The 17,003-nt window shown below is 27.8% G+C and overlaps 1 protein-coding gene across 3 annotated transcripts in view; it reads left to right on the top strand.

The window, feature by feature from the left end:
* The window catches only part of LOC100199446 (zinc finger CCCH-type with G patch domain-containing protein), a 48,909-nt gene extending 43,555 nt beyond the window's left edge, over positions 1-5,354 (top strand). For 2 of the 3 annotated variants that reach the window (XM_065791012.1, XM_065791010.1), the window contains 4 exons: positions 2,850-2,953; positions 3,078-3,117; positions 3,783-4,005; positions 5,153-5,354. In XM_065791012.1, coding sequence (XP_065647084.1) covers positions 2,850-2,953; positions 3,078-3,117; positions 3,783-4,005; positions 5,153-5,291 — 506 coding nt within the window. In that variant the 3' untranslated portion in view covers positions 5,292-5,354. The remainder of the gene's footprint in view (positions 1-2,849; positions 2,954-3,077; positions 3,118-3,782; positions 4,006-5,152) is intronic. The other variant, XM_065791011.1, reaches the window with a different exon arrangement.
* Positions 5,355-17,003: the final 11,649 nt, after the last annotated feature.

Consider the following 17,003-nt stretch of genomic DNA (forward strand, 5'->3'; position numbering starts at 1 on the left):
TTATATACTTATTTAACATAATAGTTGTAAGGAAAATTAATTTCTTGTTATTGATGTTGTTATAGATTAAAAATGTCTAGTGAAAAAGAAAAACTTTATAAATCTATTTATGAAGGATATTTGAAAGCATTTGCAAACAAACCAAAGCAAAAGTCTCAAGAAGAAACAAATAAAATCTGGTCTGAGATTAAAACAAAGAGTAAAACATTATCCGAATTAAATGTAGAAGTTGAAAAAAAGTTAAAAGAGCTAAAACAAATTGAACTCCAAAATAAAGTTGGTATTTTATCTTACTGGACAAAATTACCGAACCAAGTACCGAATACACCAAAAAAGCGTGCGGTTGAATCTAAAATTACTTTTGATGCCGTGACTGACGCGACCCCATCAATTACAACAAGTGAATAGTGTGAAAAAGAAAATTCCAATTTCTCAAAAGTTGTAACAAAACAAGCCCCGAAACAAGATCAGTTAAAAAATGAAATTTTTATTTTACAAAAAGATATTGCATATCTCACTGAAAAAAGAAATTGCAACTTGTTGTCACAAGAAGACTACCAAATACTAGGGCAAAAGCAAAAACTTTTGGTAGAAAAAAACCGAGATCTTGTACTTCGTCAAAAAGCCACTGAACGCCAAACAGCAACCAGACTAAAAAGAAAAAAAGCTATAGAAACATTAGATCCAGATATTAGAAAAAAGTTGTGTGGAATTAAAAATTCAGTATCAAAAGGTCGACCACTAGCCTGTGATCAGGACAGTTTAATAAAAGCAATTGTAGATATTGCCATGATGTCTGCTTCTGATGATAGGAGAAGAACTGAAATGGTTCGAACTGTAAAAACATTAAATGACTTGGTTGAAAATTGAAAAATCATGGTTACAATCTCTCGAGATCAGGAGTTTACTTAAGATTACTTCCAAGCAGATCATTTAGCACAGAAGGAAAAAGAGATGTTAAAACTGCACCTGTCCGGTTAATAAGAGCACAAAATTCTGAGCATAAATATCATGCAGACACAAAATTTGCCAAATCATCCATTAGTGCCCTTGAAGAACTTGCGGCAGTCTTGGGTCCTAAAGAAGTGACGTTTCACTCCCAGGATGATAAAGCTAGGGTGCCAATTGGATTGACAGCTGCAAGCAAACAAGCACCAATGATGATGCATATTGAGTGCAAGGTAACTTTAGCTGATCATGATTTTGTAATTGCCTCTCAACACAAACTTATTCCTTCAGTAATTGCAGCCATAGAAATTAAAAAGGATTGCATGGAAAAACAAGCAGTCACATACTCTGGCCCAACATACATAGCAATCAGAAGTGCAAAACATGAATCATCAACAGCACTTAGTCACTTAGAAGACATGAACAGAATAAACCATCTTCCTGCATTTAAGAGCAGCTTATTTACTGAAGATGGAGTTAGCAAACCAATCATGATTATAACTGTTGATGGTGGACCAGATGAAAATCCAAGATATGAAAAAACAATTCATTGTGCCAAGACTTATTTCAAAGAGCATGATCTTGATGCAATGTTTGTGGCCACTAATGCTCCTGGAAGAAGTGCCTTTAACAGGGTTAAGAGAAAAATGGCTCCGCTAAGCCATGACCTAGCAGGAATTATACTTTCATTTGATCATTTTGGAAGCCATCTTAATTCAAGAGGAGAAACAACAGACAAAGTTATGGAGAAGACAAACTTTGCCAAAGCAGGTGAAGTTCTTGCACAAATTTGGTCTAGCACAGTCATTGATGGATTTGAAACTAAAGCCAAGTACATAAAACCAAACAGTGAAAAATGTGTACAGTTAAAACATTTTGGAGCAGAGTGGGATGCTAAACATGTCAGAGAAAGTCAATACTTTCTTCAAATTGTAAAATATAATGATCAAAAATGCTGTGGTCTTGAATGCAGTAATACAAAGAACAACTTTGCATCTCTCTTTTTAAACTTATCACTTTGCAAAACAATTTTGCCCACGACAGTTACAAAGAAGTATCCCAATGGATTGCCATACGACTACTCATGTCCAAGCATTCAAAATTCCTTACCAAAAAGAGTTTGTACCAATTGCAGTTTATATTATGCAACTATCAAATCAATGAAACAACACAAAACAGTTTGCTCAAGTATTGGATATTCGAATGAAATTCAAAAAGTTAGACCTCAACGCTTAGTTGCTCAATGTCTGAACTCATGTGTGTCTTTTTAAATTCGGACAAAGAAACAATTGAGTGGTATGATCAAGATGATGTTGATACCTCTGACCTCAACTGTTATTACAACCTTCAAAAATTATTGAAAAACATGGAACTCCAATACTTGAAGGTCAAAGTCCGATTTGGGAACAAATTTAGGTTTTAGACAGATATTCATCAGTTGTATTTTTATATAAAAATAAACTATTACAATTAAAATATAAACTTATAAAAAATTGTTTTTGTCACGTCACACAGGGTAGGGGGGGTGGGGGTTCTTCAAAATGCCACAAAATGTCACATAGGGGAGGGGGTGTTAGAAAAACGACAAAAAAAGTATTATCACGTATTATTTGAACAGCCCCTTTAAACATTTTTCTAGAATAATAGTTTTTTGAGTGAAAGTAATCCTAAATAAATATGTTTGAATAAGAAATAAAAATATAATTTTAACTTTAATAAAACATAATAAAAATTAAATATTAAAAATTTTTTAATGCAAGTTATAAAAAACATCTATTGTTTAGAAAAATATGTTCATGGGAAAATTAAAAAAGAAAAACATTTTTCATTAATTCACTAATTAGTTTAAAAATGATTTTCTTTTGGCGCAAATAATATTTTTAATTTATTTTCATTCACAGGAAAGAGTCTTGATTATATTGCTGAACTGCGAGAGAAAGGGCGTATAAAAGATCCAACAAAAAAAAAGAGTGGCAAGCCCATATGTTCCAACGAGAATGTTAATGTAACTTTTTGTTTTTATTAATTGCATGTTGGATGTTACTTTTACAGAATACAGACTTTTACAGAAAATTTTAGCAATAAATAGTTTTTTACAACTCTTTGTAATAGACTTTGTTTTTTTTTAGTCCGCATTTGATGTAATAAACAACCTAACATGTATAAAAGGTTTGTCATTTTATTCAACTTCAGTTAATAATATTGCAAGACCCTAAAGAGAGTTCAGACCTGAAAAAATTTGCAAAAATTTAAAATAAAGTTTTCATTTAGTAGATGCTATATAGTTTTATAAGAGAATTATTTTTTAATCAATAATTTTCGTTTTTTTTTTTTTCTGATGCTCTATAACTGCTATAAAAAATTCTTCATTTATATGTTGTTACTATAATGTTTTCCCCCTTTTATTATGTTTTCCTTCTCAATTTATGGACTCCCCTTCCATTACGATTTCCTTCTTCCATTATGCTTTCCTCCCATCCATTATGCTTTCCTCCCATCCATTATGGTTTCCCCTTTTATTATGCATTCTCTTTCCATAATGCTTTCCCCTTCCATCATGTTTTTCCTTCCATCGTGCATTCCCTTCCATTATGATTTCCCCTTCTATTATACATTCTTCTCCCATAATGTTTTCCTTTTCCATAATGCTTTTTCCTTCCATTATGCATTCCCATTATGTTTTTAAATTGCAGTTTAGTATAGTGTAATAGTTTTTTATGATAAAACTGAAACTTGTGAAATGTAAAAGTCATGAAAACTCATAAAAATTTTTCAGTTCTGTCTGAACCCTCACTACCGCAGAAATGTTTTTGTAATGTTATACTTTCTTTTAGGAATCGAAAAACTGAGAGATAAAGCAACGGTTAAATTTGGCGTTGAAGAGTCATACAAGTTTATGAAAAAAAACTTATCGATGAAAAGAAGTGGGGATGTAAGGCCAAAATCTACACATATTGGTGTATGCTTAAACGTTGAAATGTTAAAGAACAACGAAAAAGTGAGCAAGCTGAAGAAAAGTTTAACAAAAATGAAAAAGTCGTTAGCAAGAAATCCAGGGTATATAATATATATCTATTATTCACGATCATCTCTTGTTGTTGCTATTTTTTTGTTAATGTTAAAAAATCACATTTATTAAACACAGTACTTTACAGTTTGTGAATTTTAGTGTTAATACTTCGTCTGTTAATTTTTAATACTTACTGTGGTAAAAATTTTAAATTTTTTCAGAGAGTTATTCAGTTTTTACCACTTTGATGAAACACACCTCTTATTTTCAAGTTTCAAATAAGAATTTTTTTCTTTAAACATAAAATTAAAAACATTAGGTAAAATTTTATATTCTTTTTTTTTCATTAGTATTTTCATTAGAGCTTAAAAGCTTCATTAATGATTTCACAAGTGTTTCCTTAAAATTGACAATGTTTTTTTAGACAGCTTAAGAAATAAAAAATTTGCGTCAACTTGATTTAATTTCTTATCTTGGAAACTTTTTTTTAAATCCGTTTGTCACAAATTTGTCTTTCAAAAATAAATTTTTTTACTTCTCTTTTTACTCTTTTGTAAGCATAGAAAGCACACAGTTTTGTAAGCATAGAAAGCGCAAAGTTTTGTAAGCATAGAAAGCACAAAGTTTTGTAAGCATAGAAAGCACACAGTTTTGTAAACATAGAAAGCACAAAGTTTTGTAAGCATAGAAAGCACACAGTTTTGAAAACATAGAAAGCACAAAGTTTTGTAAGCATAGAAAGCACACAGTTTTGTAAGCATAGAAAGCACACAGTTTTGTAAGCATAGAAAGCACACAGTTTTGTAAGCGAAGAAAGCTCACGGTTTTGCGGCGACCTTTGTTTTTATTTTTAATTTTACCTTTTTATTTCTATAATTAATTACTATTTACAATAGTTAATGCAAAATAAATATAATATGACTATAATTAAACTTAAGAGTGTTTTTCATAAAAGTATTAAAAATTGGATAACTCTCTTGAAAAAAAGTAAGCTTCGATATTTTGTCTGACTGCTCTACAATGTATTAATACCTCCCAAGGGTTTTTTTTGGGAATCTCTGTAAGCACTGATTCTTAATTTTATTGACTGACAACAAAAGTAGTTATGTTTATTCACTTTTTTATTTTTTTCTTGTTGTATAGTGATTTTATTTGTATATTTAATAATTTTGTATTTTTCATGTTTTATGATAGCGAGACGCCTTTAAATCGAACCATAATACAGAATATTGCAATAACAGAGCGACAAATAAACGAGCTACTTAACGATGAAAAACAAATCGAACAAAAACTTAACGTCAAATCACAAACAAAGAAATTGAGCATATTTTAAAGAGCAGTAGTTTGTTAATTTTGTTGTTATCAGTATTTTTAAATAGTTATATGTGCTCATAAATTTTCTTTTAAATAGGTAAAACTTATAATCATTCCTTTTTGTTAACTTATCATCTACTTTAATTTAATCTTATATTTTTAAATCAGTTAAGTAAACTTAAAATATTGTCGTTGCTTATAGTGATATCAGTTTTAAAAGATGTTTTATTTACCTAACTGCAAAATAGAGAAATGTTAAAAAAGATTAACTATGCAACATGTCTCTATTTTTCCGTTAGCAATTAAGCTATAGTCGATCAAATAGTTTAACAAATGTTATCTACAGATAAATAAAATAAACGAATGTGTGTTTGTATCCCTATTATCATTTACAAGATCCTAACAAAATCACAGACATTTTATAGGACCATTGGAAAAAAGTAGTGGTAAATGAAACGGTCATTGTTGAAGCAGAGTTGTGGTTAGATGAAAATTTAAATTCTATTAAATAAGCTTTTTAACCGAGTGTTAAAAAGCTTATTTAATAGAATTAAATAGCTGGTTAACCTTACTAGTATAACTAATATCAATATAACTTTTTATATATATTTATCTTTTTTGATTTTTTTTTGTTATATTACTATTATTATTATTATTATTATTATTTGAATAATATATTTTATTATGACATTATTATAAATATTAGTGGTTAAAAAGATTGTAAAAGTAAACTATTGTCAATTAAGGATGAGTCTGGGAACTAAAAAGCCCTAAAAATATTTTGACATCAGAGCAACAAGTTGATAAAATACTTTTTTCATAACTCGCTTTATTGATTATTATAAGACGAAAGTATTATTCTAATTTTACAATTTAATTAAAAAAAAGCAACATTTTTCATTAAAAATTGAGCTTGCGAAAAAAAATCGAATATAAAACTTGTCCTAACAAAGTTATGCAAGGTTTTTATGAAAAAGTTTATAAAAGAACGTTTTTCCGTTTGTGTTTTTTAATACTATTTATAAAGTTTTTTCAAATGATAACATTTTTTTATAATAATAAATGGTATAAAAATAAGCATTTTTGTAGAGATTAAAAAACCTTTTTTGTAAAAACCATCCTTAGCTACATTGAATACCTCAAAACTGCTTAACTTATGAAAATATAGTCAACGGTGCCAAATATAAAAAACCACTTTATAAAATATAAAAATCTTTATAAAATAATATAAATATAAAACTTTATAAACTATATAAAATATGTTTCATAAAATAAATAATTGTATAATAACTAAGCAACTTATATTCTCGAATCATCTTCAAAACATTTTGAAAAGCTTCGAAAAAAAGTGTTTTTTTGAAGCTTTTTTTTGTTTTTTTAGTAGTAGAACGGGACACTTAAGAAAAAAATGCTAGTTGTGGATAAACTAACCATAGTTAAGACTGTTTTTTATAAGTTTCCTATTATTCATTAATATAAGGGATCAAAAAATCAAACAAAAAATTTCTAAAAATAACCTACGACAACCAAAATAACGAAATTCGAGACTAGCAAAATTTTTACATTTTCTAAGTGGGTTGTTAAGTGGTAAAACGGGGCAGTTAAAAAGCAGCAATTATTTATTAATTGTAAAACTTTTAAAATGATAAAAAATAAAAGCTATCTATCATTTAAATGTTCAGATATTATACTCTTAAAAAAGTAACATACCCATATAAACTACACACCTTAACACCCATGCAGCTCAAAAAAAGAAAAAGGAACTAAATTTTAGTTGTTTAATTTTAGTCCAATAAATAAAAAATACTTTTTGTGTTTTATTATTAAATGCCTCTACCATAACCTATATATTATTAAATTGGTAACTACTACTAAATTAAAATACAACAAAAAATGTTATGGATCACATAAGTCACACAAAAAGTATCCTGAAACTATTTGGCAACATATTTGATGAGCTGGCTTATTAGCAATATGCCGATACAGAGCAAATTTAAAATGCCATATGCATCGGCAGCTTTTCGAATTTTAAGTTCCGTTTTACAACTAAAACTGCATTTCACATCATTTCGGACAATTGATCGTTATAATATAATTTTTTACCATCGTTGTTTACATTAATGAATAACAAGTTTATCAATATTTTTTTATGAAAAATATTTTCCCAAAGTTACAAAAACAGTTAAACTCAAAGATATTCCAAGTAGTTGAGTTGTTTTTTTTTTTTTTTTTTTAAGGTTTTTCTATTTTCAAAAAAATACATCAACTAACCACGCAATCTTCACAAGAAATAAAAAACTCCTTTACAAACGGAGAAGTAACATTATGTGTTTTTGTAGATCTCTCTAAAGCTTTTGATACGGTGGACCACAAAATATTACTGTCAAAACTTAATATGTATGACATAAGCCGTAGATCCAACAAGTGGATAGAAAGCTGTTTAGATAAACGTGTGCAATAAAATTGCACACGTTGGTGACTTTTTGAGACCTTATGTATATGTGTGTCTATATATATATATATATATATATATATATATATATATATATATATATATATATATATATATATATATATATATATATATATATATATATATACATATATATATATATATATATATATATATATATATATATATATATATATATATATATATATATATATATATATATATATATATATATATATATATATATATATATATATATAGACCTCTCTTCTTCAATATACATAAAGCTACGACTCCGATAAAACAAGTTCTTAAAAATGTAGATAATATTCGAAACTTACTAATAATAAACCAAATTTACTCTTCATGTTTTTTGTTTTATCAAGACTTATATTCAAAGCTGTCCTTGTTTTTCAAATTACTCGCAGATGATTTGGTTAATGTAAATTTGTTGCTACAAATGGCGACATTTGAACTATTAAAAAAATGATAAAAAAATTCAAGAAAAGAAGAAGTAAAGAAAGATTTCACGAAAGCATAAGAAAGAAAGACTAGCATCGCCAAAAACTTGAATGTAACTGTAAAAGGTTGAATTTGTTAGAAAAGAAGAATTTTTATTATGTTATTTTAAATTTCTAGCCAGCACAGATGGACAAGGTTCTTATCTTGCCAGTATAATAACTTTAAATAACGTTTCAAGAAGAAGACCATGAAATATCGAATCAAAAGGTTATAATAGCGGTTACAAATATAAAATATTTGTTGAAAATAAAAGTTATTTATCTCTATTAATAGTTTAAATTTTTCTTAAAATATGGTTTTGATAGTGGAGCTTTTTTCCCCCTTTATTTAGCAGAATGGACATAAAAAACGAATGAGGAAGGAGGCAGGGAGTTCTATGCAACTATCAAGACAATGACAAATGCCAACAATTCTGTCATATGTAAGCAGATGTCTGCCAACCAGGAATCCAAACATATTTACAAGTACTTTCCAACACTAGTGCTCACAATGCTTCTGCCTCAACAACATCATTAAAACGTAATCTTGAAAATGATCTTGAAAGCAATACATAATATGTATTTCTTTCAAGATCATTGTCATCTTCAACATCATTCAACAGTATCATCAACAGAGTCATTATCTTTATCTTCAGCACCTGTAGAAAGAGCACAGAAATCATTGTCTTCTTCATTCTCAGAAAAGTGTTCTATTAAAAGATTTTTTTCTCAAAAACTGCAGTTAAGATTTGCGCAAACATCTGGGTATGGTAGGTTGACTAGAATCATCAGGTTTTGCTACGGAGAAAGCCTGACAGGGGATGTATGTTTGAAGCGACTGAGAAAAGAAGCAGCAAAAAAAGATAACGTTCCAAGAAAAAAGACCACAAGAAAAAAAGAAATCATCCAGCTGGAGATGATAGGGACAGTAATGAGGACGACTATACTATGCGTCTAAAGTGAGGTATTCATGGAAGTTATGGAGAAGAATGGTTGTGCTGTGACATGTGGTGTTTGATATGCTCAAAATTGTCTAAAGATAATGTAAAAATACATGTTTTACAAACTGAAACATATAACCAAGTCAACGTTAATTGTAACTTTTTAGTTATTTTTTTTTCACTATATTTTTTTTAATTTTTGCTCAATAAAGTTTTTGTACATATAGAAATATGTATTGTCTATAACTTAAAAAGGTTTTTTATTAAATATTTATTTACCTACTTCAAAAAGCCCCCAGTTACCCTAAATATTACTGAGATGTTTGACCTGTTTAAATATTACTGAGATGTTTGACCTGTTTAAAATCAAGTATAGAAACAATAAATTGTTGTATGAATCTTATTGAAACATTTAACACTAATTTAAAGCACTAAAAGAAAAACATTTGTTCTAAATGTGATGAATTTTAAATGAAAATTAAAGCTTTAAAAAGTTAACTTTCTTTTAATTCAGAATGCAAAAAGTTTAATCAACGATTGGATGGGATAGAATTACAAAACTTACAACATTTTTCGTAAGATAACGTCGTTTCCATTAGAAAACGAAATGCACGGTTGAGAGTGCAAAAGGAATAAAAATTCAGTCAATAGCATTTGATTTCCAAAAAAATCTTAATTTACCAAATCAATCCACCAATAAATTTTACAACAAAAGAAAATTAACATTTTATGCATTAAATATTCACGTGCTTTTAGGCAATGAAGTTTTTTTATATTGTTATGATGAAACTATAGCTAGAATTGAGGCTGGTAATGTAAATATCAATATTATAAGTTTTTTTTTTAAACATTTAGTCAAAGATACTTAAAATATCTTGTTGAAGTAGAACTATTTTGCAGTTCATGCCAAAATAAAGACTTACATTAATTCGTTTTATGAATTTTCTTATTCATGAAAAAAAAAGGTTGGACTTCATTAAAATTACGTTTTCAGAATGCCGATATTCTTATATTGTATGTGATAAAGATATGGGGTTAATTAATTTTAAAACACCCGCATGTGTTGAGCCAGATTGAATTAAAATATTCAGAAATGCTCGTTAAAGATCCTCTTCATTTAATCTTGTAGAATTTACACAAGATATGGTAAAAAATATAACTGATTTTATAAGACAATTTTGTAAGAACAAATGTCCGGTTCCAACTCGTCTCCTTCGTGAAATTTGTTTTAGAGATGACTCAAGTGGTATTATATTTCATCGTGGTTCATGGAATGGATTATTGTTAAAAACAAATTTAAAAAATAACAGAAAAAATGTTATAAAAGGTGACATCCCCATTCAATATAATTCAAAACTTTGCATCTCCTTGGCGAAGTACAGAGACCTACAAGTATTAAAAAATTTCACATCCAATAATGAGTTTTATGATATTTTGCCTCAAATCGAGAGCTTGTGAATATATTTCAATAAAATATTGATTCTGAAAATAAAAAAACAGATAGACGTCCTTTTTTAAAGTTTATCATTTCTTTTTTTACTTCTTAGTGTTCTTGAAAGAATTATAAATATTAATTTCTTTCTTTATTCTTTGCATTTAACCTAAAACAATTATATAAATAATAATCACAAGATATTGCAATATAAATATTAAAATAAAAATTTAGATTAAACATAAGTATTTAATTTTTTCTTATATTTTATTTACCGATAAAATTTGAAAGCCTATTTATTATCAGAAAAGACTCCTTCCTGTGGCCGCTCGGAGGAGAGCGGGCAACAGGACAATATTGCCCCAGACTTTAAGTACATTTGGGGCCGAAGATTAAAGGACCTATTTTTTAGTAAAGATGATGTTCCAGAGAAAATTTTTAAAGAAATTGAACTTTTCAGAAGAAAAGAGCCTCTAAAATCAAATTTTTCCAGGGCCCAGCCAGCTTTGAAGCGGCTCAGCTCCTTGCAATAAATACCTGTCTGAACTTGAACAAACGAACGTTTTCTCGTAACTTCCGCTTGCAATAAATACCTGTTAAAAGTAAAAACAAATAAAATAATTAAATTGTGCTAGTTTATAACATTTTACGAAAAAGAAAAAGAAAATTTAAGTACGTAGATAATAAAAAACGCTTCGATTCAAATTTAATCTGTTCAAGATATTTGGGGGAAAAATTTCCACATATAAGGTCCGCGGCGTTGGACTGAGTATGAATTTAGCTTTAATGTAAACTTTGGGATGACAAAGTTGTTATATGAGAATCTAGTAGGGTACTTATAACTTATTTCGCTAAAATATGATTAAAATATTGGTGGAGATATTTTACTTTGTACATAAACTGTATGTAACACTGTATAAAACAAGATGTATGTTAATTTTGTATACATTCAACTCTCCAAGTTTGCATAAGAGAATGTCACAAAACAAATTTTTTACTTACTTCAAGGACAATTCTACAGGTATGTTTATGTTTACTGTAGAGTTTTTTAAGTTTAGTATAAATTGTACTTGCCCAGGCCATGTTATTATAGCTTAGGTGACTAAGTATTAATGAAAAATATAAACTTTTTAAGGAGATGATATTTAGGAAAGGTTTTCCTTTATACATTAATGAAATATTTCTTGAGAGCTTTCTCTCTAAAGTGTTTATATGGAGCTTCCATGACAAATTTTCATCCAAGACCACACCTAGAAAGTTTATGAAAGTTACCACTACCACATATTTAAGTTTAAGAGGAATACTTTCATTTTTTACTTTATTTATGAAATAAAATGAATTTAGTCTTTAAAGAGAGTTTGTTACACATGAACCGTTCGTTTATTTTATGTAATCTTTGTTAACTATGTTAAAAAGTGTCTTAATGTCTCTATGTGAGTAAAACAAATTGAAGTCATCCGTAAATAAGATTAAATTTAATAAGTTAGTTGTTGAATATTAAAAATTTATATATATATATATATATATATATATATATATATATATATATATATATATATATATATATATATATATATATATATATTATTATTATTATTATTATTATTTTTTTTTTTTCTTTTCAGTTTTACATTTAATTAGTTGTAATACAATAAAATCCGTGATGTATGCTCTCGTCGTGCAATAAAATCCGAGATATATGCTTTCGTAATACAATAAAGTCCGTGATATAAGTTCTTGTAATACAATAAAATCCGAGATATATGCTTTCGTAATATAATAAAATCCGTAATATATGCTCTCGTGGTACAATAAAACCCGAGATATATGCTTTCGTAATACAATAAAATCCATGATATATGTTCTCGTAATACAACAAAATCCAAGATATATGCTTTCGTAATACAATAAAATCCGTGATAAATAGACTAATTTAAATAAAAACTTGGTATCTGATAGGAGATCTAATGATCTTGTCGCCAGAATCATAAAACGTTATAATTAAATATAACTTAAGCCGTTAATAAATATGAACAAATAAAAATGACAAAATACAAAAAATAAAAGAGCGTGTTTATATAAATTTCTTACTTTTAAAAGTATTTCAAAATATTATCATTAAAAAAAATGAATTTTTTAAATTTCTTTTTAAAGACTGGGAAGGTAATTGATAAATCAAAATTAGGTAAAACGATTTTGTTCCAGAGATTAGGTGTCATAGAGAACTGATTGAATTTTGTTCGACAAAAGGGTTCAAAGAGTGAGTTATCATTTCTTAGTGTAAACTTACTATTTGTTTTTAAGGTAATAAAATCTTTAAAAATGTGTAATGACGGATTGATTTTACATTGAAACATAAAACAATAGTATTTTATATATATTCACTTCATAAATATTAAGTACTTTTATATTTTTAAATAAAAACTTTGAATGCGTAAGTCGATTTTCAAAACAAACTAAGCGTATTGCGTGTTTCTGACGACGATAAAGAATACGCAACTTACTTTGGCTTGTACTTCCCCAAGCAACATTTGCATAGTTAATATAACTATGTTTAAATGAGTAATAGAGTTGGATTAAAATGGTTTTTTTAAAATAATTTCTTGACTTATAGAGGACTAAACTTTAGTACATATGTAGTCAATATGTGGTTTCCATGTAACATTCTCATCAAGATAAATGCCAAGAAAGTTAGTAAAAGTTTCCTTTTTTATTTCAAGTTCATCAATAAGAATTTTTGGCATGGTTGTTGGTAAAAAACGTTTTTTAGATATAGGGTGAAATAGAATGTATTTTGTTTTATCAAGGTTTAATGTCTATTTTTTACATTTAAACCACTCAGATACGCATTTAAGTTCTTTGTTCATATCAGAAAACAGCTCATTAATATTACTGTTTGATAAGAACAAATTCGTATCATCAGCAAATATAATACTCTGAAGATTAGCTGCTTTGCTTAAATCATTAATATAAATTAAAAACATAAGAGGACCAAGAATAGAGCCTTGTGGAACACCACATGTTATTTCAATATAGTCACTTTGAAGGACATCATTATAGGTAACAAATTGCAATGATGAAAAATAAATAAAAATTTTAATTCTGACCTCCAGTTCTGAGCCCATTTTAACCATTACCCCATTTAACTTTCTATTTAACTTTCCCAAGTATGGACTAAAATATAGAATTGATCCTTTGAGTAGCAAATCATATGTCATCGTAACGGGAACCGTAACACTTCGTTATGCTAACATAACGTGTATAATTTTAGACCAACGTTAGTCAAAACTTATAAAATATGTATTACACAATTGCGTTGTGAAGCAAGTAATTTGCCCAACGTAGCTCCATCTTATAAAATAGATAGTTGTAGTTACAGGTATAGCGTGTAGATAAACCATAGCTATGACGCAATGGTTAAGGCGTCGGTTACAAAATCAAAAGGTCCAATGTTTGGTTGTAAAAAACTTTTAAAAGAACCGGTAAGACATATTGCTGTACGTCATAATGCTTAAAGAAACATGAATTTTGCCTTGATAAAGCCACTATTTAAAGAAAAATGCTATTCTCATGTGGTAAATAGGCCATTCTTAAAGTTCTTAACATAAGCCAATTAATTTTCATTAAATTAATAAGATTTGCGTTGCAGGTCTTATCAATTTAATGAAATCTTATCAACTTGTTGTTTCTTTAGATACAAGCTTTGTTTCTTTAAACACATAGGTTCGTCGATAAATTACTTCACGCTCAAGGAAGAACGAGGGTTAGTGGTTTGTGACAACTTGTACGGGACTTGTTACTAAAGAGTTAAGATGTTGTGAAAAGGGTGGAGGAAGGGTTCAAAAGTGGTCGCAAGTTCACTGTGGGTTCGTCCATAAATTGCATGCCGCAATTTATGGACAAACCCACAGTGCGTTTTTATATCCTTTTGATTTTAAAACAAAAGTATTCTGTTATTAAAAAACGTTTTTTAAAGAATAACTTGGTTTGAACCTTTTCATGATGTGCAAAATAATGAAAAAATCGAATTGTTATTACAACTGAGCAATGTAAATCTTGCTTAATTTGAAAAAAATGGATGGCGAAAAAAGTGTTGTGCTTTTGTTTAATCTCTAATCAACCCATTAATTGGGATACAAAATACCATGCTTTTGTCTCGCTTATTAGACTATAAATATGGAATGCTCTTTTTATTGTGGTAAAAATGGCGAGTATTAAAGTTTAAACAATCATAAATATTTGTGTCTATATGTTATATGTCAGTTTTGATATGTTTGTTATTTTGAAGAATAACAGAAATTTCCAAAAAATTGTATCATAAATGTTTAATTTTTTCAACGACTTTTATGACATATTCTGAGATCATAACTATCTCCTACTTCATTTTTAATTTCGCGGTTTTAAATGAATTTTTCTATTTGGATATATTTGTGATGCCTCAATTTTCTAACTTTTTTTTCTGGAATGCCCTTTTAATTTAATGCTACACAATCAAACGTAATACATTTGAAAATGTCTAACAGTATTGCTAATTATATTTTTACTATAGCCAACTGAACCAACAATCTCTCTCTAAGTTTTCTGCCTTTCTTGAGTTAAACAGTAATTCCTCATTAGGGTGTAGCAAAAAAAAAAAAATACCTTTCAAGTTTTTTTTATTCTTTAAGCTTTAAATTGACTACAAATACCAAAAACACGTTTTTTATTCGTGTTATCTTTAAAACATGATTTTGGAATAAGAAATGCCTTATAAGAAAAAATATAACGGATTTTAACTGTTTTAATAGTATATACTTCCAGTTTAAAAAATTAAACATTGTTAATGTTGCTTCTTTTTCAAATCCTTTTTAAGATTCTTTAGGGCAACCAACATGAGGTTTTTTCTATGTTGTTTGACCTGTAGCCTTTAGCAAAGTCCTTGATCAGTAGGATACTTATTTTTAGCATAGTTATGACACATTCAACCTTTAAAAACCTTTTAAATATATCAAATGTCTGACTGGAAACGCTCTTGATCCACTTTTTCATCTTGTAAATAGGAATCTTAGCTATCTCGAAAGGGATCCATTTCTAGGAACCTACAAGTTTAGTAAACTCCATTAACCTGCTAATAACCGGTAGCTTCAGTTTTCTTATGAGAATTTACTCAGGGACATCACACTTGATAAACTTCTTCAACGTTTTGATTACCTCCTTTTCAATATTACAGTTGGTTTGGAACAACACCTACTGTTCTGTTAAAAACAAAAAATGGCGCTGTATGCAAGCACTTGCCTTAGAATCACCTGCACCCACAGAACCACTGTGCCACGGCTGCTCATATATATATATATATATATATATATATATATATATATATATAGAAATATATAAAAAGAACCGAGGGTTGAGAATAAAACGTAAATGTCATATGTTAATATAATAATATCTAATTCAAATTCTTTTGGAATCTTTCTTAAAAAATCCCAGTTATCCTTTATTTATGTGTTGTTTCTGTACAAAGGTGGTAAAACTAAGCGCAAAAATGGATATAAATGTGATGCCGGTGAGTTAATTTTTTCAGGCTTTTTAAATTGTTTGGTAGTTTCATAACAATAAGTATGCAACTAGATTCTTGGACGTTTTCGACCTTTTTTCTTTCATTTAAGCAATTTAAGGATTACATATAAATTGATTCATTTCCATTCAATTTTTGTAAGGTAGTCTATCTTGTTTAGGCTATAATCCTTGTCAATCAAATTTAAAAGATTTTTGAAAACAACTCTATTAAAAATGAAGTTTTTTTTTCCATATGTAATTCAAGAAGATATGTAATCTTCATTGAAAAGTTTATCACTGTTATATGCTCTTTTCTACGATAAAAGATCATCAATTGATATTTTATAGGATTTACTTGTCTAATTTTTCATTTTATTTCATTTAGCTCTGAAAAAGTTTTTTAAACATAATTTGATTATTTCCTAATAATACTAGTGTCATTATTTTGCGATTTAAAAAATTTTTCTTTTTTACTTACGTTTAAAAACATAGACATAATTTAAGCAAAACTAAAACTAATTAACACTAACTTGTCAATTACTTATGCAAATTATATTTTAAAAAAAATTTTAACACAAACCTAGTGTTGTAATATTCCTTATAAAATCAAATATGACTTTAAATTTTATAGTCAGTACAACTCGAAACAAAACAACAAGATATAATATAATATTTAGTAAGACATATATATATATATATAAAAAATACATATCATTCTTAACGTACCAAATTCTATATTACATATTAAATCGATTTAAAAATATATCAATTTTTCACAATACTTCGTAATGTACAAATGTATATGTACAAATTTCTAAAAATGCTGTTTTTAGAAAGGAAACTTAAAAATTCTACTTTACAAAGTCTA

Source organism: Hydra vulgaris, chromosome 02, assembly GCF_038396675.1.
Source record: "Hydra vulgaris chromosome 02, alternate assembly HydraT2T_AEP".
Taxonomy (NCBI): domain Eukaryota; kingdom Metazoa; phylum Cnidaria; class Hydrozoa; order Anthoathecata; family Hydridae; genus Hydra; species Hydra vulgaris.